At 52.4% G+C, this 24338-nt stretch overlaps 2 protein-coding genes across 2 annotated transcripts; both read right to left on the bottom strand.

The window, feature by feature from the left end:
* Positions 1 to 2187: 2187 nt before the first annotated feature.
* Positions 2188 to 3319, bottom strand: LOC310890536 (olfactory receptor 14C36-like; the record flags this gene model as incomplete). The annotated part of the gene is made up of 1 exon (XM_083852864.1): positions 2188 to 3319. The coding sequence occupies exon 1, from the start codon at positions 3238 to 3240 to the stop codon at positions 2188 to 2190; it is 1053 nt and encodes a 350-aa protein (XP_083708990.1). The 5' UTR covers positions 3241 to 3319.
* Positions 3320 to 9120: 5801 nt separating this feature from the next.
* On the bottom strand, positions 9121 to 10083 carry LOC310890535 (olfactory receptor 14C36-like; the record flags this gene model as incomplete). The annotated part of the gene is made up of 1 exon (XM_083852863.1): positions 9121 to 10083. The coding sequence occupies one exon, from the start codon at positions 10081 to 10083 to the stop codon at positions 9121 to 9123; it is 963 nt and encodes a 320-aa protein (XP_083708989.1).
* Between the last annotated feature and the right edge of the window lie 14255 nt (positions 10084 to 24338).

Genomic DNA, 24338 nt, shown 5'->3' with positions numbered 1-24338 from the left:
CTCACTCTATTCCATCATCCAGGTCACTGACAAATAAGTTGACCAGGACTGGACTCAGTGTAGATCCCCGGGGGGCACTGCTGGCTACAGGCCTCCAACTAGACTCTGCTCCACTAAGCACAACCCTCTGAACTCTGCCATCCACCCAGCTCACAATCCACCTCACTGACCACTCATCCATCCCACACTTCCGGAGCTGGCCTGTGAGGATGTTATGGGACACAGTGCTGAAAGCCTTGCTGAAGTCAAGGTACACAACATCCACTACTCTCCCTCACCCACTCAGCTAGTCAGTCCATCATAGAAGGCTATCAAGTTGGTGAAGCACGGTTTCCCTTGGTGAACCCATGCTGACTGCTCCTGATCACCTTCCTCTCCTCCACATGCTGGAGATGACCTCCAGGATGAGCTGTTCCATCGCCTTTCCAGGGATGGAGGTGAGGCAGACCGGCCTGTGGTTGCCTGGGGCCTCCTTCTTGCCCTTTTTGAAGACCAGCATGACATGAGCTTTCTTCCAGTCTTCAGGCACCTCTCCTGTTCTCCAAGACCTTTCAAAGATGATGGAGAGTGGGCCAGCAGTAACATCCGCCAGCTCCCTCAGCACTCATGGATGTATCCCATCGGGGTCCAAGGACTTGTGGGTGTCAAGTTTGCCTAAGAGATCTCTGAGCTGATCCTCTTCAACCAAGGGAAAGTCCTCGTTTCTCCAGATTTCCTCCCTTGTCCCTAAGGTCACAGATTCCAGAGGGCTGGTCTTAGCAGTGAAGGCTGAAGCAAAGGAGGCATTCAGTAATTCTGCCTTCCCTTTGTCCTTTGTCACCAGGGCACCCACCTCATTAAGCAGTGGGCCCACATTTTCCTTTGTCTTCCTTCTGCAACTGATGAGTTTGAAACAGCCCTTTTTGTTGTCCTTGACACCCCTTGCAAAATTTAACTCCAAATGGGCCTTGGACTTCCCTGTCGCTTCCCTGCATCCTCGGACAACGTCCCTATATTCTTCCCGAGTGGCTTGTCCCCTTTTCCACAGTATGTATGCTTCCTTCTTCCATTTCAGTCACCCCAGGATCTCCTTGATCATCCAAGCAGGTCTCTTGCCCCCTTTGCCTGACTTTTTGCTCACAGGAATACACAGCTCCTGAGCTTGGAGGACTTGGAGGTCAGTGCACTATTGCTGCCGGTGCACCGTTGTGGCAGCCATCAGCACCTGCTCTGCTTCGGCTCTCAGCAACCTCAAAACAGAAGGGTCCTGTGCGAGACCAGGCAAGGTAGACAACTATTTGACGTTCTCTCTATTCAAGGCAGTTATGCCAACAGCCCTCTGGTGCCCTTTTGCTTAGTTGTTTACCCTTGGAAAAAGCCAGAAACACAGTCTGGAGGCATGTCGTTAGGGTTACCCAATGATGTTCACGTTACTCACGAGCTATCATGACTGGCCCCAAAGAAAGAAGGGGAAGGTGCCCTGCCTTGTGCCCTCCACCAAGTGGATTCATGAGTGTCGTACCAGTAGCACCTCAAATAGTATTTATTGGTGCAGATTTAGGGAAAGCATCACAAGCCCATATTTGCTTTCCTAGTGGTAACGTAGAAGTTTCTTGCAACATGTAGTTGCTTTACAGGTAGGGATTTGTAGCAATTTGTAATAAAGACGTTCATGAAGACAGAGCAACGAGGTGTCCGTGTCCCTGTGTACTATGGAATCCTACCAACCTCCTGCTGCGATCCATGCGTGGGCTGACCGTCCTAGGTCCTGAGCATTGTTACTGTGATGCCCTTGGAGTGGTCCTCAGAGCTGCAGGAGCAACCACAGAGCTGGGGCTTGGTGACAGCCCTTTGCTGCAGAGAACAGACCCAGCCACAGGGGCTGGACCATTCAGGTGCCCCAGTGCCATGAAACTGGCTTTTTTTCTGCTCAAGTCTGCTGCTCCCTTACACACAGCCAGGCTTGTGGCTCATCTCCCTGTGGAGGAGGAGGAGGCAAAGAGCTGCTGGTGCGCGAGTAAGGGAGAAATACTCCACCTGTGGGAGGGCAGGGCTGGTGGGGAGGTGGCACAGGACAGGCACTGGCCTCTTTCTCCTATTCCCCACCCAGGGAGCCTTGAGACCGCAGGTCAGTGTCTGTACTGCCCACAGGTGCCTGCAGTCCTGTATCATCAGGATCCATCTTCTCTCCTTCTGTATGTAATATTTTTACTTTTTTCTCACAGTTTGGGGCCAGCATTGGTGGACCTGGTATCTGGCACTGCAAGGCTGTGTGTCACACCGTGGTTTTTTTTGGTGAGTTTTTCCCATTGCAGCAGCAGAGTAGCAGCTAATTGCTTCTGGAAGACAACTGAACAGTTTCTTCAGTGCATGCTTGAGCTCCTGGTTCCTCATGCTGTAGATGAGCGGGTTCACTGCTGGAGGCAGCATCGAGTACAGAAATGACAACACCAGGTCCAGGGATGGGGAGGAGATGGAGGGGGGCTTCAGGTAGGCAAACAGGACAGTGCTTACAAACAGGGAGAGCACGGCCAGGTGAGGGAGGCACGTGGAAAAGGCTTTGTGCAGGCCCTGCTCAGAGGGGATCTTCCGCACGGCCCTGAAGATCAGCACATAGGACAGCACAATGAAAACAAAGCAACCAATACCTATACAGAAGCCGACTGCAGTAAACCCAACTTCCCTGAGGTAGGCGTCTGAGCAGGAGAGCTTGAGGATCTGGGGGACTTCACAGAAGAACTGGTCCACAGCATTGCCTTGGCAGAGGGGCAGGGAAAAGGTAGTGGCCGTGTGCAGGACAGCATTGAGAAAGCCACTGCCCCAGGCAGCTGCTGCCATCTGGGCACAAGCTCTACTGCCCACGAGGCTCCCGTAGTGCAGGGGCTTGCAGATGGCAACGTAGCGGTCATAGGACATGACCGTGAGAACATAAAATTCTGCTGTAATCAAGAAGACAAAGAAAAAGACCTGTGCAGCACATCCTTGATTGGAGATGGCCCTGGTGTCCCAGAGGGCATTGGCCATGGCTTTGGGGAGAGTGGTGGAGATGCAGCCCAGGTCAAGGAGGGCGAGGTTGAGGAGGAAGAAGTACATGGGGATGTGGAGGTGGTGGTCGCAGGCTACGGCGGTGAGGATGAGGCCGTTGCCCAGGAGGGCAGCCAGGTAGATGCCCAGGAAGAGCCCGAAGTGCATGAGCTGCAGCTCCCGCGTGTCTGCAAATGCCAGCAGGAGGAACTCAGTGATGGAGCTGCTGTTGGACATCTCCTAATTCTGGTCATGAGGTCCTGTACAAGGAGGACAAAGGCAGTGATAATGTACAACAGGCATATCAGAGGAAAACTCTTTCCATTTTCTCATTTAAAATCACCCAGAATTGCCCATTTCCAGGCAGATATTTTGAAGGTCCCTTTTATTGATTCTGCCTGAGAGTGTCTCTGGGAGCAAGGGACTCATCTGTGGGCAATTCAAGAATCAGTCCTGCACTACAGCCAGAGGTAGTAGCATGGTAGTAACATGGTAACATTGGAAAAGAGGGCGGGCTACTCGAGAGGACTATAAGGATGTTGCGAGGCTGTGCAGGGACAATATTAGAAAGGCCAAAGCTCATCTGGAGCTCAATCTGGCTACTGCCGTTAAAGATAACAAAAAACGTTTTTACAAATACATCAACACAAAAAGGAGAACTAAGGAGAATCTCCATCCTTTACTGGATGCGGGGGGAAACTTAGTTACAAAAGAGGAGGAAAAGGCTGAGGTGCTCAATGCCTTCTATGCCTCAGTCTTTAGCGGCAAGACCAGTTCTCTGGATACCCAGTACCCTGAGCTGGTGGAAGGGGATGGGGAGCAGGATGTGGCCCTCACTATCCATGAGGAAATGGTTTGAGACCTGCTACAGCACTTGGATGTACGCAAGTCGATGGGGCCGGATGGGATTCACCCGAGGGTACTGAGAGAACTGGCGGAGGAGCTGGCCAAGCCGCTTTCCATTATTTATTGGCAGTCCTGGCTATCAGGGGAGGTCCCAGTCGACTGGCGGCTAGCAAACGTGACGCCCATCTACAAGAAGGGGCGGAGGGTAGACCGGGGAACTATAGGCCTGTTAGTTTGACCTCAGTGCCAGGGAAGCTCATGGAGCAGATTATCTTGAGTGTCATCACGCGGCACTTGCAGAGCAACCAGGCGATCAGGCCCAGTCAGCATGGGTTTATGAAAGGCAGGTCCTGCTTGATGAACCTGATCTCCTTCTATGACCAAGTGACGCGCTTGGTGGATGAGGGAAAGGCTGTGGATGTGGTCTACATTGTCTTCAGTAAGGCTTTTGACACCGTTTCCCACAACATTCTCCTCGAGAAACTGGCTGCTCGTGGCTTGGACTGGCGTACGCTTTGTTGGGTTAAAAACTGGCTGGATGGCCGGGCCCAGAGAGTTGTGGTGAATGGAGCCAAATCCAGTTGGAGGCCGGTTACTAGTGGAGTCCCCCAGGGCTCAGTGCTGGGGCCAGTCCTCTTTAATATCTTTATCGATGACCTGGATGAGGGGATCGAGTGCACCCTCAGGAAGTTTGCAGATGACACCAAGTTAGGTGCATGTGTCGATCAGCTCGAGGGTAGGAAGGCTCTGCAGGAGGATCTGGATAGGCTGGACCGATGGGCTGAGGTCAACTGCATGAAGTTCAACAAGGCCAAGTGCTGGGTCCTGCACCTGGGGCATAACAACCCCAAGCAGCGCTACAGGCTGGGAGATGAGTGGCTGGAAAGCTGCCTGGCAGAGAAGAACCTGGGAGTACTGGTTGATAGGCAGCTGAATATGAGCCAGCAGTGTGCTCAGGTAGCCAAGAAGGCCAACAGCATCCTGGCTTGTATAAGAAGCAGTGTGGCCAGCAGGTCTAGGGAAGTGATTGTGCCCCTGTACTCGGCTCTGGTGAGGCCGCACCTCGAGTACTGTGTTCAGTTTTGGGCCCCTTACTACAAGAAGGACATGGAGGTGCTCGAGAGAGTCCAGAGAAGGGCAACGAAGCTGGTGAGGGGTCTGGAGAACAAGTCTTACGCGGAGTGGCTGAGGGAGCTGGGATTGTTCAGCCTGGAGAAGGGGAGGCTCAGGGGAGACCTCATCGCTCTCTATAGATACCTTAAAGGAGGCTGTAGCGAGCTAGGGGTTGGTCTATTCTCCTACGTGCCTGGTGACAGGACGAGGGGGAATGGGCTAAAGTTGCACCAGGGGAGTTTTAGGTTGGATGTTAGGAAGAACTTCTTTATTGAAAGGGTTGTTAGGCATTGGAATGGACTGCCCAGGGAAGTGGTTGAGTCACCATCCCTGGAGGTCTTTAAGAGACGTTTAGATATAGCCCTTAGTTATATGGTTTAGTCGTGGACTTGTTAGTGTTAGGACAGAGGTTGGACTAGGTGATCTTGGAGGTCTCTTCCAACCTAGACGATTCTGTGATTCTGTGATTCTGTAGGAAGTTTGCCTGGTTCCTGGTGAGCAGCACCACTGCTCGTATGGCATCCCTCGTGGTGCCCAGGCCCTCCTCCTCCTGGGCACTGCTCACTCAGCAGGGTCCCAGTCTGCCCTAATGTGTGGGGTTCCTCTTCCTCTGCTGCAGGACTGGGCTCTTCTCCTTGTAAATGTGAAGAGGTTTCTGTAGGCAAAATCCCGCAGTTTCTCAAGGTTTTCCTGGACAGATGCTCCATTCTGTCATCTGTTAATGTCTGCAGACAGACAGTTCAACCTTCGTGTGATTGTGCTATCTCTGACAAGACAGCAGCATCAGGAGCCGCAGGAAAGTTTGGATAATAGAGGAGTAACCAGCTGAATGGAATCGCAGCACAGAGTCACAGAAGGGCAGGGGATGGAGGACTGCCAGGTTCTACCTCCTCTGTGCTTCCTTCTCACACATGCTGTCAGTTTATCTGGAGCTGTGTCCTGAATGTTATGGGGCTATGCAGGTCAAAATTAGAAGGGCCAAAGCCCAGCTGGAGCTCATTCCGTCCGTTACTGTCAAAGACAATAAAAACACTTTTACATAAATACTTTAATAAAGGAGGATTAAGGAGAATCATCATCCTTTAATGGATGTGGTGGGAAACTTGGTGACAAGAGATGAGGTAAAGGCTGAGGCACTTAATGCCTTCTTTTTCTCAGGCTCTAGCAGCAAGACCAGTTGTTCCCCTGAACATCCCCTGGCCTCCTCATGGCCAGTGCCACTCTTCCAAGGTGCACTTTGTGGCAGAGAAAGAGCTCTCCTGCTCTTTCCTACTACCAAAGAAAGCTCCATCAGGGTGGAAACCACTCCTGAAATAGGCATCCCAACCCATCAGGCTCCTTGCGGCCTGTCAGCCAAGCAGACAGAAGTCACCTCAGCAGCATCTCCCAAGGCCTGGGCCTGCTGCTGGCCTTGCAGCTTCTTGGCTAGACACAGCCAAGCCTTGTGCCTCCTGCTGTCCAGTCCTGGCCTCAAGCAGAAGGGACAGGACAAGCCCTGTGCGGGCCTTCTTTCTGTCTGGGTCCTCCTGGGGATGGAGGCAGAGGGGATCCCACAGGCAGCATGCCAAGCAGGGGCCTTCTGCTGGCCTCGCAGGGCCACTGGCAGATGTCAGCCCCAAAGTGCCCATCCCAGGGAGAAGCCAAGGGTGACCTGCCACCTCCAGACACAAGGGACCTCACAGTCCCTTTGCGTGACACGTTCCTGCTGCTGCCCTATCAGCTGCAGAGACAGAAGTGACCTCCCAGTCACTGCCCCAGTCACATTCCTCCTGCTGGGGCAGGAGATCCTGAGGCAGAGGTGACCTCTCTCTAGCCCCCTCGGTACCTGTTTTTCACGTTCTGGGTTAGAGATTAAGCAAAGTTTTAGTGGGAGTGTTTGGTGTTCTGCTTGTGGTATCAGGTCTGTGGTTAAGGTATGGACAAGATCTATGGTTTAGGGTTTTTTAGGTCTCCCAAGAAGTCTACGGTTAAATAGAGCGTTTTAATGCTAGTGTTAAGGGACGGGATCAGGGTGAACAAGAGAGAAAATGAATTCCTTTCAGAGTGTTGTAGTAGCACTTAGGTTTAGGGATTGAAATTCCTGGTTCAAGTATGGTAAGGGCCATATGTGACTGTTTTAAGTCGGTGTTACCGCAGCATCTACATTACATGAACCCTCTTACCTGTACGAAGTCATTAATTTCTGCTGGCCAAGCTCTTCTTCCCACCCCAAAATCTCACATCTCTCTTGTCCAGGCTGCTCCTGACCTCCCCATATCTTATTGGGATCAGCTTTCTGATGACAGGGTTTGGATGTTAGTTGTTCATGTATGGCATTAAGGGACTACGGCGAACATTTCTGGGTGAGAGCTTAAGCAACTATTGAGTGGGAGGGTTTGGTGTTGTGCTTGGGGTGTCAGGTCTGTGGTTAGGGTATGTGCAAGCTCTTTGGTTTACCATTTTCTTTAGGTCTGCAAGAATACTAGAGTTTATTAGAGAATTTAAATGCTAGTGTTAAGGGCAGGGATCAGGGTGAGCAAGAGAGTAAAGGTAAGGGAAAGTTGTTATGGACTAATTCTGGCTCAAGGGATATTGTGGTCAAAAATTAGAGCAGTGGATTCCTGTCAGGGTGTGGAGTGGCATTTAGATTTAGGTATTAATGTTACAGGTTAAAATAGGGTAAGGGCCTCACATGACTGCTTTAAGTCTGCGTTATGGTGGGATCAACATTACCTGAGCATCCTTACCGCTCCAAAATCATTAGCTTCTGCTGGCCAAGCTCTTCTTCCCTCCCCCAGATCTCACATCTCTCCTGGCCAGCCTTCTCCTGACTTCCCCATATCAGTCATCTTCTTAGGGGCAGCTTTCTGATGGCTTTCATGAACTCAGAGTATCTGTCTCACCTCTGTGGGCTACTCTGCTCCTGAGAAAGAAGCAGCTCCCAAGCCAGCATGGAGAAGGACACAAAGGCTGTAGGAACACCCTGCACAATGTGCCCAGCAGCTCTGCACCACCACAAAAGCAGCCCTGAAGGATGAGTTCAGGCAAAAGCTGAACACTTTGACTTGACAACACCTATTCAAGACCTCTTCCTCTACGGGCGCTACCAGCTACTTAGGAAGCGAGGATCTCACAAACTGTGTGCAAAGCTTATGCATCTGGTGGCCTGTCATGGAGACCAGCAGATGTGAGCCTAAAGGCACTGATCCCAGCCAGGAGTCAAGGGATGACCTGTCAGCTGCTTCAGAAAAAAGTCACCTCACAGGCCACTTAACAGCCATTAGCTTCCTCCTGGACTTGGAGCTTCTGAGGCACCACTGCCCTTGTAATACCATACCTACAAAACACCCCCTTTTGGGGCCAGAATCTGCCCAGGTAGAAGAGATCTGGTTGTGATCCTTCCAGCCCATGGCACAGCTCCTGGGCTCCCAGCCTCTCTGACACACAGGAGCCAGGGCCGTGCCAGTTCTGGGAGGTGCTAGGGCAGGAGGGACCTTGCAGTCAAATCACTCGCCAGACTCCTTGGCTGGGGCTGCTGCGTGCCCTGGGGCTGCAGAGCTCTCCTCTGCCTGCTCACAGCAGATTGAGCCCTTGAGCTGTGGTCAGTCCACCTTGGAGGAGATCCCCCCTTAGGAGGGAAGTGCTGCAGCGCAGGCCGGCTGTGCCACTGCCGTGCCCACTGCCTGTCCCTGCCTGCAGTCCCAGCACAGCCCCACAGCAGCACTGGCACCAAGCTACAGGAGCAGCCGGGCCTGACCCCACCAGCAGGGCTCAGCACGAGAGGGGGGCAGTGGCAAGACAGCAGCTCGGCATGCCCCAAGCGCTGGTGCTCCCTGGCCGTGCTGCTGGGATGGGACTCTTTTCCTCTGCAGCCCTGCACGTGGCACTGCCCCTGCAGAGCCAGAGCAGCTCTCACAGGAAGGATGTCAGACATGGAAGGCAGTGCAGGCTCCTTTTTTTACTTAAATTCACAGAGGGCCTGGCTCCTCATATACAGCATCTCTGAGCTATACTCGACAGGTACATACTGTAAAAGAAATCAGATGAATCATACCATTTTAATGGGCAACTTTAGCCATATTAAAGAAAATCCTGTAACGAAAACACTCATAAATATACAAACACACACAAAAATAATCATATCTATAATATTAGTTGTTCTTGTAGTCATTGACATTATTAGTCATCTGCAGGGGTAGAATGGAAATTTATTGCTTCCGAAACACATCTAGTCATCAATTTCCAGAGCACATGATTGAGCTCCTTGTTCCTCATGCTGTAGATGAGGGGGTTCAAGGCTGGAGGCACCACTGAATACAGAACTGCCACCACCAGGTCCAGGGATGGGGAAGAGATGGAGGGGGGCTTCAGGTAGGCAAATGTGACAGTGCTGACAAACAGGGAGACCACGGCCAGGTGAGGGAGGCACATTGAAAAGGCTTTGTGCCGACGCTGCTCAGAGGGCATCCTCAGCACTGCCCTGAAGATCTGCACATAGGACAAAACAATGAAAACAAAACAGCCAAAAGCTAAAGAAACACTAAAGACAAGTGCCCCAACTTCCCTGAGGTAGGCATCTGAGCAGGAGAGCTTGAGGATCTGGGGGACTTCACAGAAGAACTGGTCCACAGCATTGCCTTGGCAGAGGGGCAGGGAAAATGTAGTGGCCGTGTGCAGGACAGCATTGAGAAAGCCACTGCCCCAGGCAGCTGCTGCCATCTGGGCACAAGCTCTGCTGCCCACGAGGCTCCCGTAGTGCAGGGGCTTGCAGATGGCAACGTAGCGGTCGTAGGCCGTGACCGTGAGAAGGGAATACTCTGCTCCAATGAAGAAGACAAAAAAGAAGACCTGTGCAACACACCCTTGATAGGAGATGGCCCTGGTGTCCCAGAGGGCATTGGCCATGGCTTTGGGGAGAGTGGTGGAGATGCAGCCCAGGTCGAGGAGGGCGAGGTTGAGGAGGAAGAAGTACATGGGGGTGTGGAGGCGGTGGTCACAGGCTACCGCGGTGAGGATGAGGCCGTTGCCCAGGAGGGCAGCCAGGTAGATGCCCAGGAAGAGCGCGAAGTGCAGGAGCTGCAGCTCCCGCGTGTCTGCGAATGCCAGCAGGAAGAACTCGGTGATGGAGCTTTTGTTGGCCATCTGCTGTTTAGTCGCATTGGGTTCTGCTCAAAGAATAGAAAGACATTAATAATGTACATCCTACTTAGCAGAGGAAAACTCCCACTATTTCTCATTTAAATCTCCCCAAATGATTCCACATCCAGGGAGGCATATGGCAGGTCCCTTTCCTGAGTTCTACTTGGTCCTGCCTTAGGGTGTCCCTGGGAGCAGGAGACTTTGCTGTGGGCAATGGAAGAGTCAGTCCTGTCCTACAGGCAGACATAGAGGGGAATTTGGTGTCATCTCAGCTTTACTTTACACCTAATATCGAAGACTTTTGCCCCAGTTTGGCTCACATTCAAACCAACTGCTCAGGAGTGCTGTTGGGATTTTTATTTTTATATATAAATAATATATTTTTATATATATCGCCTTGCCGAGGCGACCGGCTCTGGGGCAGACGCGTGCTGCAGCGGAGCGTGGGATCGGGACAGGCAGGGCTATTTTTCGGGCATCGAGCCTACGTGAGGGAGCCGCCAGGCACCGGCAGCCCTCGTGAGGGAGGCTGACGAGGCGTAGGCGGAGCCAGCAGCGTCAGCGACAGCGTCAGCGGCGGGCCTTTTAAATCGGGCACCACCGCCATTTCAGAGCCACTTGCCGAGGCGACCGGCTCTGGGGCAGACGCGTGCTGCAGCGGAGCGCGGGATCGGGACAGGCAGGGCTATTTTTCGGGCATCGAGCCTACGTGAGGGAGCCGCCAGGCACCGGCAGCCCTCGTGAGGGAGGCTGACGAGGCGTAGGCGGAGCCAGCAGCGTCAGCGACAGCTCCTCCCCCCGGCCGTTCAAAGGCAGCCCTTAGGGAGCGCGAGCGACCAGGAGCGCGGCGAACAGGGCCGGCAAACAGGGAGTGACGCGGGGGAGTGACGCGGCAGTTAGCGAGGCAGTGAGCGCGGGCAGGAAGGGCGGGCAGGAAGGGCGGGGACCCATCGTCGCTCTGTTGCAGCTACCTCTCCCTTCCGTGCTTGTAACCTGCTTGCGTAGAACCTGACCATGGTATCAACCAGGCAGAAAACCGTGGCCTCCGCATCTCGTGCGGCATCTCCAGCCACGGTCACCACGGTGGCTACTCAGACGGAGGGACCCGGGAAACACGCAGCCGTCCAGGTCCTGGGCTGCAGAGTGTGCCCCAGCCTTCTGTCGGTCTCCGACAGCAGTGGTGGGTATGCCTGTGGGAGGTGTGCCCAGGTTGAAGAACTGCTCAGCCAGGTAGCGGTGCTCCGGGAGGAGGTGAACAGGCTCAGGAGCATCAGGGAATCGGAGATGGAAATTGACTGGTGGAGGTGCACTCTACCCTCTCTGAGGCAGGTTCATGAGCCTGCCACAGCACAGGCGTCTCCTGTTATGCAGAAGACGGAGGTTCCCTCCTCCTGCCAGGCAGCGGGAGGAGACCTAGATCAAGGGGGGGAATGGAGGCAGGTGCCTATTCGGGGTGGTAGGCGAGCCCTCTCTCTGCCCACCTCACCTTCTCATCTACCCTTAAATAATCGATATGAAGGACTAGAACAAGACAATCCGAATGACAAAGTAGATAAAAACCCGTCCCAGCTGGAGGGGGCGCCTAAGACAAGGCGACCTACACACCGCATTGCCACATCATCCTTCAAAAAAGAAAGAAGGGCTATTGTTATGGGGGGCTCCCTTCTGAAAGGGACAGAGGGACCGATATGCCGACCGGACCCAACCCGCAGAGAAGTCTGTTGCCTCCCTGGGGCTCGGGTGAGAGACTTCGCCAAGAAAGTCAAGCGCCTGGTACGGCCCACTGACTACTACCCGCTACTGGTCTTTCAGGCTGGTAGCGATGAAGTAGCAACGAGAAGTCCGAAGGCGATCAAAAGAGACTTTAGGGATTTGGGGCGACTACTTAGAGGATCAGGGACGCAGGTTGTGTTTGCCTCTGTCCTTCCGATAGGGGGGATCGAAGCTGAAAGGCGTGCTGTTCACATAAACTCGTGGCTTCGAGACTGGTGTGACCGGCAGAACTTTGGGTTCTTTGATCACGGGAAGGTCTATGCTACACAGGGCCTGATGGCACCGGATGGGATGTGCCTCTCTCGGAGAGGGGTAAGGATCTTTGGTCAGGAGTTGGCAGGGCTGATAGATAGGGCTTTAAACTAGAGTCGAAGGGGGAAGGGGCTAAAACCAGGCACGCCGGTGAAGACCTAAGGGAAGGTACGCTAGAATCAGAGGGGCTGGGTGCCAGTGAGGTCCTTCGGGCAGATCCACAAGGTGCTGAGTGTAAGGAGACGCACCTGAAGTGCTTCTACACGAACGCACGCAGTATGAGGAATAAAATGGATGAGCTAGAAGTCCTGGCCCAGTCCTGCAACTACGACATCATCGGCATAAGCGAAACCTGGTGGGATGAGTCCTGTGACTGGGGTGTCGCGATAGATGGTTACAGGCTCTTCAGGAGGGACAGGCAGGGTAGGCGAGGTGGTGGGGTGGCGATGTATGTGAAGCAGGGGCTGGACTGTGTGGAACTTCAGGTCAGAGATGGCAAAGTTGAGAGCCTCTGGGTAAGGATCAAGGGACGAACGAATAAAGGGGATGTCGTTGTGGGAGTCTATTACAGACCGCCTGGCCAGGACGATAGTGCCGATAAATTATTCTTTACAGAACTAAGAGAGGCCTCGAGATTAACTCCCCTTGTCCTTATGGGGGACTTCAACTTGCCAGACGTTAACTGGGAGCGCCACACGGCTGACACGAGCAAGTCCAGGAGGTTCATGAAGCACCTAGATGATAACTTCTTGGTGCAGGTGCTAACGGAGCCAACTAGGAAAGGTGCCCTCCTCGACCTGTTGCTAGAAAACAGAGAGGGTCTGGTGGGAGATGTGGTGATTGGTGGCCGCCTTGGTCAAAGCGACCATGAAGTGGTTGAGTTCAAAATTTACGGTGACAGAAAGAAAAGTGCCACCAAAACCTCATCCCTAGATATGGGGAAAGCGGACTTCAGGCTGCTCAGGGAACTAGTCAGCAAGGTCCCCTGGGAAACTGCTCTTGAAGGCCTCGATGTCCACCAGTGCTGGTCATTCTTTAAACGATGCCTCCTAGAAGCACAAGATCAAGCAATTCCTAAATATCGCAAGTCAGGCAGGCGGGGCAGGAGGCCGGCGTGGCTGACCAGGAACATTCTAATGGAGATTAGGCGGAAACAGAGAGTGTTTCGCTACTGGAAGGAGGGCCAGGTGTCATGGAAAGAATACAGGGATGCCGTTCGTGTTTGTAGGCAGAAAATTCGTGTGGCCAAAGCACACCTAGAGTTGAAGCTGGCTGTGTCTGTGAGAGAAAATAAAAAGGGCTTTTTCAGATATGTGAATGGAAAAAGGAGAACTAAAGAATACATAGGGCCGCTCCTTGATAGGGAAGGTCTCCTCACAGACAATGACATAGGCAAAGCAGAGACGCTTAACGCCTTCTTTGCCTCTGTCTTCAATGCCGATGATGGGCTTCGGGACCCAGGGTGCCCTGAGCTGGAGGACCGGGACGGTGGGGATGACAAACTCCCAACCGACCCTGAACGTGTGTGGGATTTGCTACTCCACCTGGATCCCTACAAGTCCATGGGTCCGGATGGGATTCATCCCCGGGTGCTGAAAGAGCTGGCGGACGTCATCGCGGAACCTCTCTCAATTGTTTTTCAATGATCCTGGGAATTTGGAGAGGTCCCGGTAGACTGGAAGCTGGCAAATGTTGTGCCGATTTACAAGAAGGGTCAGAAAGAAGACCCTAGCAATTACAGGCCTGTCAGTCTCACGTCAGTGCCTGGTAAAATCATGGAGAAGATGGTTCTCGAACTTATTGAGGCTCACCTGGAGGAAAAAGCAGTCATTGGTCCCAGCCAGCATGGGTTTGTGAAGGGCAGGTCCTGCCTAACTAACCTGATTTCCTTTTATGATAAGATCACCCGTATGATGGACCAAGGGAAACCAGCTGATGTGATTTTTTTGGACTTCAGCAAGGCTTTTGACACGGTTTCCCATAGGATCCTACTGGACAAAATGTCCACCATACAGCTAAATAAAAACATCATACGATGGGTGAGCAATTGGCTAACGGGCAGGGCCCAAAGGGTTATGGTAAATGGGGCTGCGTCAGGCTGGCGGGCGGTCACCAGTGGGGTCCCTCAAGGCTCCATTTTAGGGCCGGTACTTTTCAATATTTTTATAAACGATCTGGATGTAGGAATAGAAGGTATTTTGAGCAAGTTTGCTGATGACACCAAACTTGGAGGAGTTGTGGACTCGAATGAGGGTGGAAAGGCCTTGCAGAGGGATCTGGATAGGTTGGAGAGCTGGGCGATCACCAACCGCATGAAGTTCAATAAGAGCAAGTGCCGGGTCCTGCACCTGGGACGGGGAAACCCTGGCTGCACGTACAGACTGGGCGATGAGATGCTAGAGAGCAGCCTAGAAGAGAGGGATCTGGGGGTCGTGGTTGACAGCAAGTTGAATATGAGCCAGCAGTGTGCCCTGGCGGCCAGGAGGGCCAACCGTGTCCTGGGGTGCATCAAGCACGGCATCGCTAGTAGGTCAAGGGAGGTGATTGTCCCACTCTACTCTGCGCTGGTGCGGCCTCACCTCGAGTACTGTGTGCAGTTCTGGGCACCACAGTATAAAAAGGACATGAAACTGTTGGAGAGTGTCCAGAGGAGGGCTACGAAGATGGTGAAAGGCCTGGAGGGGAAGACGTACGAGGAACGGCTGAGGTCACTGGGCCTGTTCAGCCTGGAGAAGAGGAGGCTGAGGGGAGACCTCATCACAGTCTACAACTTCCTCGTAAGGGGGTGTCGAGAGGCAGGAGACCTTTTCTCCATTAACACCAGTGACAGGACCCGCGGGAACGGGGTTAAGCTGAGGCAGGGGAAATTTAGGCTCGACATCAGGAGGGAGTTCTTCACGGAGAGGGTGGTTGCACACTGGAACAGGCTCCCCAGGGAAGTGGTCACTGCACCGAGCCTGTCTGAATTTAAGAAGAGATTGGACTGTGCACTTAGTCATATGGTCTGAACTTTTGGGTAGACCTGTGCGGTATCAAGAGTTGGACTTGATGATCCTTAAGAGTCCCTTCCAACTCAGGATATTCTATGATTCTATGATTCTATGATATATTTTTGTATTTTTTATTCTAGCTGCCCCAAGACACGTGAAGGCTGCTTTTAAGTCAGAAGTCCTGGCATCTTTCCTGCACTCCAAGTAAGACCCTGTGGATCCTCAGAGACAAAGGGACTGTACCCTTACAGCCCAGAGTCCTTTAGAATGTTTAGACCCTAAGTCCATCAGTCCTGCTATCAGCTGCCTTCTGCTGGCATTTCTTTGATCTACAAGACAGTTAAACTCAGAAGTGCACCTGTCCCCGTACTCCCCTTCCTCCAAGCACCCCGAGGGCTCACTCCATGGGCAGGTGAAACCCCCATCCCCAGGCAGCCTGGGAACAAGAGCAGCAGCAGCACGGCCAGGTGGAGAAGCCAGGAGGAATGGCAGCGTGCTGCTGCCAGGGGAGGCAAGGCCAGGGAGGGACAGACGGACACTCAGCACACCCTCCTGGGCTGCAGCTCTGCCTGCAGAGGAGGCAGCTCCTGCTGGGGACAGCGGGGGCTTGAGGGCAGAGGCTGTGCTGGTGGCAGAGGAGAGCAGGGGGTGTCCCAGGGAAGGCGCTTGCCCTGCAGGGGCTGGCAGGGAGGTGCCTGAGCCCTCCCTCGCACAACATTTCTGGCAGAAGCTCCTTCTCATCGCCTGTCCATGTCCCTGCTGCCTGCCCGTGTTCCTGCTGGGGGCTGATTCTCTGTCCCCACGTCTCCTCCCTGTCCATGCTCACAGACCCCATCCCACAAGCTCTGTGCTCAGATTCACTCAGATTCCCCTCCACTGCAGGAATTTGAAAGCACAGAATGCAAGAAAAAGCCTTTCCCTTTCAGATAAACCAAGCCTCAGTCTTCCTCTGGAAATTTCCTCTTGTAAATGCCATTCTCTACAGCATCTTCTACTCCTCGCTGGAGAAACAGAGAGACCCATCCCGAGAGATGCTATCAGGCATTGGATGTGCCAGCTGTAGAAGACCCCTCTGGCAACCCCACCTGCATGGCCCTGCTGCCAGAGACTCAGGGTGCCAAGAGCCTGCAGATCTGTCCTGCCACACGCTGCCCTCTGTTGCTGCGCTCCTCACTGCCTCCAAGCCCTCTCTCCTTCTCTTCTCTCCCCGTGCCAGCTGCGGTCAGAGCCCCCAGCCCTGCTGCGCTGTGTACAGGAGCTGCTCCTGGGCACAGCTTTCTCTCTGCACCAGGGCCCTCTTGCCACGAGCTCTCTCTGTCCCACGAGCCCGGCCCAGCTCAGCACCAGACGCCCAGCCCAAGGCATTGGAATCCCCCCTCGGGGGGCTTTGCTGACGAGCCCACGAAGCTCAGGCACTGAGAGACAATTGAAGACCTCTCAACAAGTCCAAGTCAGAGGCAAGTTTCCTGCAGTGTCCCCCTGAGGGCCAGCACTGACACAGCCTCCCTTGGAGCTCGTTAGAGCGGAGCATTGGAGGCACTGAGGACAAGCAGAAAAAGGCAATGTGAAGGTGACACCGATGTGTAGGAAAACTGGATGTGTGTCACCAAAATAAAGGACCAGGCCTTGTCCCCTGGCCCCTGGGAAGGGAGATCCTTTCCCTTCACACACTGCTCAGGGCTTTCCTGGGGCAGGAGGAGATGGGGATGTGCATGGCCAAGTGCAGGAGAATGGTATGAGCCCTGCCTGGTTCATGGGTGGGGGCGAGGAGGCAATGAGGCCCTGGTGCTTTACCGATAAGCTGTCTCCTCGTAGGCCTCAGTGGCAGAGACAACAGCCAGAGCCATGGGCACAAAACCCTGGGTCCTGTTGGGACTCTCAGCCTTGTCACAGCCCTTGCTGCTCTCCACACCAGGCTGTCCTAGGGACTCCCACACCTGTACCTCTTTTCCTACTGGCTCTAGACCCTTTTCCGTGTGGTATCTCACAGCATCTAAGCTGGGTCTGATAACTCAGATTTTCTTGGTGGCCATGCTCCTTGTAAGGCAGCTCTGTAGGAAGCTGGCCTGGTTCGTGGTGAGCAGCACCACTGCTCGTATGGCATCCCTCATGGTGCCCAGGCCCGACTAGGGCCAGCACTGACGTTGCCTCTCTTGGAGCTCATTAGAGCAGAACACTGCTCTATTAGAACACTGGAAGCAGTGAGGACAAGGAGACAAAGGAAATGTTTGTGGAAAGGAAAAAAAGGAAATGAAAAGTGACAGTGATATGTTGGAAAATTGGATGTGTTTCACCAAGTAGAAGGGACCAGATGAGGAAAACCAGGTAAGGGGAAAAACTGCTGTGGAATAGCATCTGGGAGAGAGAGATGAGTGAGAAACAGCCTTGCAGACACCAAGGTCAGTGAAGAAGGAGGGGGAGATGTGCTCCAGGAGCCGGAGCAGAAGTCCCCTGTGGCCCGTGGTGAGGTCCATGGTGAAGCAGGCTGTGTCCCCAGCAGCCCATGGTGTACCACAGTGGAGCAGTTTTTTAGGGTATGCTGTGCACCGGTACCCACTAGAGCCTTATATCTTCTGTGGGTCTCATGTGCCAGGCCATGGAATTCTCAAAGTCCAATAAACCCAATTGTCCCTATCCTCCCCGTGGCTGGAGGCCAGGTGCCTCTAGTCCTGCTCATAGTATTCATTCATCAGGTTAGATGAGGCCCTGAGCAACCGGATCTAGTGGGTGGTGACCCTGCCTATGACAGGGGGTTTGAAACTTGAAGATCTTTGAGGTCCCTTCCAACACAAACCATTCTATGATTTTATGACTACTCTGTCTGGAGGACTGCCTGATAGAAACTGGAGCAGCAATTTTCTCAGAAGGACCCCTTTTTGTGATTGCATTTCCTTGCAATTCATGGATCCGTGCCTCTAGGATGGAGGTAGATTTTCCATCCCATTTTCTCATGTCCTCTCCATGGCAGAACCACATGTTGGCACATGGTGTGTACCCACTCATTTCTCTTTTTTGAGCAACTTTCTTTTACTTACTCCTGGCAGCTTACATATTGGTTTCTACAGGTAGGGAGAAAGATGCATTCTCTTGTTCTTCCTGGACCTCTTGAGAAAGTTTATCCACAGCTAAAATGCCGGCCCATAAGGAAGAAGAGAGACTTCCTTCATACTGCCAGTGTTGGCTAGCTGATTCATCCACTCTGGGTTTCTCTTGGCCTTTCCAGGTCATTTCTGCCAATGAGTTGGCATATGAGGATGGTGCACTCTATACAAACTTCCACCACATGGGTCATGTACACTTTACTTCATCAGGATCTTTGGATAGTTGTTCGTTGGCTAGGTTTTTATATATCACCTCCAGCATGACTAATTCCATCGGGCACCAGATACCCAACTCCACTGTTGTCCACTTGCCTGGTTGACATACAAGATCTTCCTTCAGGGGTTACCTTTCCTTCACACCTGACAGGAGTATGTTCCTTCTGCCCATTTTCCAATTGTTTGTCAGTCACTCCTTCCCTAGAGGGGGATCCCAGCTGCTTTGCATCCCTGCCCTCTAATTCCAGGCTATTGGCCCCTTTCTCCCAGCAGCCAGGTGGCAATGTGCTCACTTAGATGGTGGCTGAAATCTTTCCATAAATCTCCTAGCTCACCCTGGAATAGAGATGCTGTGGTTACTGATGTTGTTATGATCTCTTCCTCTTTGCCCTCCTGCTTCCACGATGGCCCAGCTTTACTGTAACATTCCACGTCTTCTTCCTCCTTTCTTGTCTGGGTAGGAGTTTCTTTCCTTTTTAAAAACCCTGACTTTCACATTCATTGTTTTCTCTTGCATATAGGAGTAACCAATAGTGGCACAGGTTGGTTCTCTGACCCAGCCCTGAAGCCCATCACAGCCATTGGAGTGGCTGCAGGGCCTGTTGCAGGAGTTGCTGGGGCTGCAGGGCCCATCACAGGACTTGTTCAGGCTGCATGGCCTGTTGCAGGGGTTTGGAGTGGTTGCTCGGCCCATTGTAGGAGTTGCTGTGGCTGCAAGGCCATTAAGAGGAGTTCCAGCGGCTGTGGGGCCTGTCACAAGGGTTGGAGTGGCACTGACTGCAGCTCAGTAGGCACAGGCCAAGTTGCACATTGCAGTGATTTGTGTCTCTTTGGAATTGCCAGGCTGATGACAAACCTCTTTCAAGCATTTCACCATTTTTTCTAGAATTCTGCACTTGTTCAGGAATGATGTTCCAAAGCACTGGAGGTGCCCACTGATCAAGGTGCCTGCTCATATCCTCCCACAATCCCTGCAACTCTTAGCTCTCCTGCCTTGGGGCAGATCTCTGGAGGGCATTATTAATAAGTTGGTTAATGTTAAACAAAGCCTGAAACACATTCAGGAGACATCACAATAGGAACATGCTGGTTTGACCATCCCAAGGATATTCAAAGCTTTGAAGAGCTAGTGTAACTATCCTGGAGGAGAAGGAGGAGGTGAAGTAGAAAGGGAGAGTGAAGAAGTGGGCAAAAGTGTCCCCCCATTGCCCTCTCGGTGTCCTTATCTACCAGCTCTGGGGGCTGAGTACCAGGGGAACAAATGGTCCAGCCGATAAAGACTGAGGCAAAGAAGTCATTAAGTAACTCAGCCTTTTCCTCATCACTCTCACTAGGCTTCATCCCACGTCCAATAAAGGTTGAAGACACTTCTTAATCTTCCTTTTCATTTTCTTATTTATTAATAAAAACTTTTTTATTGTCTTAGAAACTAATAGCCAGACTGAGCTAGAGTAGAGCTTTAGCCCTTCTAACTTTGCCTTGCACAGCCTCACAACATTTAGGACACCGCTCCAGGTAAAATGAGAGCATGCCTGAGAAGGAAGCACAGAGAAGTGGAGCCTGGCAGCCTTCCATCCCCTGCCCTTCTGTGACTCTGTGCTGCAGTTCCGTTCAGGTGGTTACTCCTGTATTATCCAAACTTCCCTGCAGCTCCTGACGCTGCTATCTTGTCAAATATAGCACAATTACGGTGAGTCATCTGCATACAGACATTAACAGCTGACAGAATGGAGCATCTGTCTAGGGGCAAATTGAGAAACTGCATGAATTTGCCTAGAGAAATCTCTTGACAGTCGCAGGAAGAATGAGGTTGTGCAATGGAGGAAGAGCAACCCCACACATCAGGGCAGACTGGGACCCTGCTGAGTGAGCAGTGCCCAGGAGGAGGAGGGCCTGGGCACCACGAGGGATGCCATACGAGCAGTGGTGCTGCTCCCGAGGAACCAGGCCAGCTTCCTACAGAGCTGCCTTACGAGGAGCATGGCCACCAAGAAGATCTGAGGTATCAGACTCAGCTCAGATCCTGTGTGACACCAAAGGGATACGGGTCTACAGCCATGTCCTGGTTCCAGTTAGGACAGAGTTAAGTAGCTCATAGTAGCTGGTAGGGTGCTATGTTTTGGATTAGGATGAGAAGAGCGCTGATAACATGCTGATGTTTTAATTGTTGCAGAGCAGTGTTTACACCAGGCCAAGGACTTTTCGGCTTCTTGCTCTGTCCTGCCAGCGAGCAGGCTGGGGGTGCAGCAGGAGCTGGGAGGGGACAGACCCAGGACAGCTGACCCAAACTGGCCAAAGGGGTATTCCATACCATCTGACGTCATGCTAAACAATATATAGGGGTGGCTGGCTGGGGTGGGGGGGCCGGCTTCTCGGGAATAGGCTGGGCATCGGTCAGCGGGTGGTGAGCAATTGCATTGTGCATCACTTGTTTTCTTACACATTATTATTGTTAATACTATTACCATTATCACTATTATTATTATTATTGTTATTATTATTTTCCTGTCTTAATAAACTGTCTTTATCTCAACTCACAGGCTTCACTTTCCCGTTTCTCTCCCCCATCCCAGAGAGGGAGGGGGGAGGGTGAGCGAACGGCTGTGTGGTGTTTAGCTGCCAGCCGGGTTAAACCACAACAGTCTTTTTGGCGCCCAACGTGGGGCCCGAAGGGTTGAGATATCGACAAATCTGACCAGAGTGTGTTAAACTAAAATTGGTATAAGTATTGGACCTGCTTAATAGTTGCTAGTCACGATGTTGATTGCCTTAATCTCCAGTCTGCTGTACCTGTATTCCAAATTGAGTTTTATGGTGCGTTACTTTCTGTATGTGCTCCCTGTTGCACTGTTTATCCTTTCCGGGCCCTGGTTTAAGATTGTTATGGTACTGTGCGGTGTAACAATGGCTTATGAAATGATGAAATATCTGGTCACGACTTTAACCTGGTATTTGTACTCAGCACTGACGTCGACTCTATACTTTGGAACCCATATCTCGGAAACTATTAGCAATTACACCTATTGCCTGTTTTCGTTAGGGAGCCCATCTGTGACGGGGACAGGGGAAGACATGTTTCCCTACCTGTTCACTCTCCCTTTCTCCTTCACCACCACCCTCTTATCCCCCGAGCTAGTTACGGTGGTTCTCCGAGATGTTGAATATCCTTGGGATACTCAGACCAGCCTGCTCTTGTTGTTATGTCTCCTGAATGCGCTTCAGGTTTTGTTGAGGGTTAAACAACTACTTAGGAATCTCATCCGGAGATCTGTCTTGAGGCGGGATAGTTGCGAGTGGCAGGGAGTGTGGGAGGATATGGGCAGGTTTCTAGAGCAGTGGTCACCTCCAGTGTTTTGGACATTCACCCCTGAACAACTGCAAAATCCTAAAAAGCTGGCAGAATGCTTGAAAAAAAGGTGTCATGACTCTGGCAGTTCCAAAGTGACACAAATCACTGTAGCGTGCTGGGGTCTGGCTTGTGCCTATCGAGCTGCAATTGATGCTATTAGCAACCTAGCTCCAGCTCCTGCAGCCGCTCCAGCTCCTGCAGCCGCTCCAGCTCCTGCAGCCGCTCCAGCTCCAGCTCCTGCAGCCGCTCCAGCTCCAGCTCCTGCAGCCGTTCCAGTTCCAGCTCCTGCAGCCGCTCCAGCTCCTGCAGCCGCTCCAGCTCCAGCTCCTGCAGCCGCTCCAGCTCCTGCAGCCGCTCCAGCTTCAGCTCCTGCAGCCGTTCCGGCTCCTGCAGCCGCTCCAGCTCCAGCCCCTGCAGCCACTCCAGCTCCAGCCCCTGCAGCCGCTCCAGCTCCTGCAGCTGCCCCAGCTCCTGCAGCTGCCCCAGCTCGTGCAGCTGCTCCCACTCCTGTGGCTGGGTCAGAGAAACGAGCTGTAGCAGTGCAAGTTGACCCCGCAGAGGGTATTCCAAGCCCTGTGGCAGACCCTGTGTCTGGGTCAGAGAAACGAGCTGTAGCAGTGCAAGTTGACCCCGCAGAGGGTATTCCAAGCCCTGTGGCAGACCCTGTGTCTGGGTCAGAGAAACGAGCTGTAGCAGTGCAAGTTGACCCCGCAGAGGGTATTCCAACCCCTGTGGCAGACCCTGTGGCTGGGTCAGAGAAACGAGCTGTAGCAGTGCAAGTTGCCCCTGTAGACAAGGTGAAAAAATGGTATAGAGGCTCAGGTCGTTTAAAACGCAGACAGTCTTCTGCTAAGTCTGGGCGTAGTGAAGACGAGGCTGGGCCATCAAAGGTGCAGGAGACTGAAGATGAGGATGAGGATGGCGAAAAATCAACAGTAACTACCCGGACTCCATACCAGCCATCAAAGGTGCAGGAGACTGAAGATGAGGATGAGGATGTCGGAAAATCAACAGTAATTACCCGGACTCTATACCAGCGTGAGCTACGAGATGTGCGAAAAGATTTTGGTCGCTGTATAGGCGAGCAGCTTGTCACCTGGCTGCTCCGGTGCTGGGACACGGGAGCCAATTATGTGGAATTGGAGGGCAAGGAAGCCAGGCGGCTGGGATCCCTTGCTAGGGACGCATGCATTGACAAAGCAATTGGAGATGGAGCACAATCTCGCAGCCTCTGGAGGCGTCTCCTGTCAGCTGTGAAGGAAAGGTATCTCTTCAAGGAAGAACTTGTATGTTTACCAAGCAAATGGACCACCATGGAGAAGGGAATTCAGTACCTGAGGGAATTGGCCGTACGGGAAGTAATTTATAAGGACCTAGACGACGCACAAACATCCGCAGATCCAGATGCAGTCCGGTGTACACCACCCATGTGGCGGAAGTTTGTACAGAGTGCCCCATCATCATATGCCAACTCATTGGCAATACTAGCCTGGAAAACGGAGGAGAATCCCACAGTGAATGAAGTGACTAAAATACTCCGGCAGTACGAAGGAAATCTCTCCTCTTCCCTAAAGGCCTGTGTCTCAGCTGTGGAGAAACTCTCTGAAGAGGTCCACCAACTTAAAGAGAATTTATCTTCCCCTCCACCTGAACGAACCAGTGTCCACCAGCTAAAAGAGAAGGCTTTAGAGAAACTTTCTGAAAAGATCCACAAACTTGAAGAAAGATTATCTTCCCCTTCACCTGAACGAACCAGTGTCCACCAGCTAAAAGAGAATGCTTTGGAGAAACTTTCTGAAAAGATCCACCAACTTGAAGAAAGATTATCTTCCCCTTCACCTGAACGAACTAGTGTCCACCAGCTAAAAGAGAATACCTTGGAGAAACTTTCTGAAGAGATCCACCAACTTAAAGAGAGATTATTTTCCTCCCCACCTGTACAAACCAGTGTCTCAGCTATTAGGGGTAAACGTTCATCTATGCAAGGAAGACAATATGGTGGGCACACACACCGCGCCACCCTGTGGTTTTACCTACGTGACCATGGAGAGGACATGAGAAAATGGGATGGAAAATCTACTGCGACCCTAGAGGCACGGGTACGTGAATTGCAAAGGAAAACAAGGAGTTGCAAAGGAAAAAGGAGTTCTCTGAAAGGTTTGCTGCTCCAACTTCCAGCAGGCAGTCCTTTAAACACAGAAACGAAGATTCTGACCAGGACTAGAGGGGCCCTGCCTCCAGCCAGGGGGAGGAAAGGGACAATCGAGTTTATTGGACTGTGTGGATTCGATGGCCTGGCACGTCAGACGCACAGAAGTATAAGGCTTTGGTAGACACCGGTGCACAATGTACTCTAATGCCATCAAGCTATAAAGGGCCAGAGCCCATCTGTATTTATGGTGTGACGGGGGGATCCCAGCAGTTAACTGTATTGGAGGCTGAAGTGAGTCTAACCGGGAATGAGTGGCAAAAGCACCGTATTGTGACTGGCCCAGATGCTCCGTGCATCCTTGGCATAGACTATCTTAGAAGAGGATATTTCAAGGACCCAAAAGGGTTCCGCTGGGCTTTTGGCAT

The sequence above is a fragment of the Anser anser genome (genome assembly GCF_964211835.1).
Source record: "Anser anser genome assembly, contig: HAP1_SCAFFOLD_32, whole genome shotgun sequence".
Lineage (NCBI taxonomy): Eukaryota > Metazoa > Chordata > Aves > Anseriformes > Anatidae > Anser > Anser anser.
The sequence above is the reverse complement of the archived record's forward strand: the minus strand, read 5'-3'. Positions and strand labels throughout refer to the sequence as shown.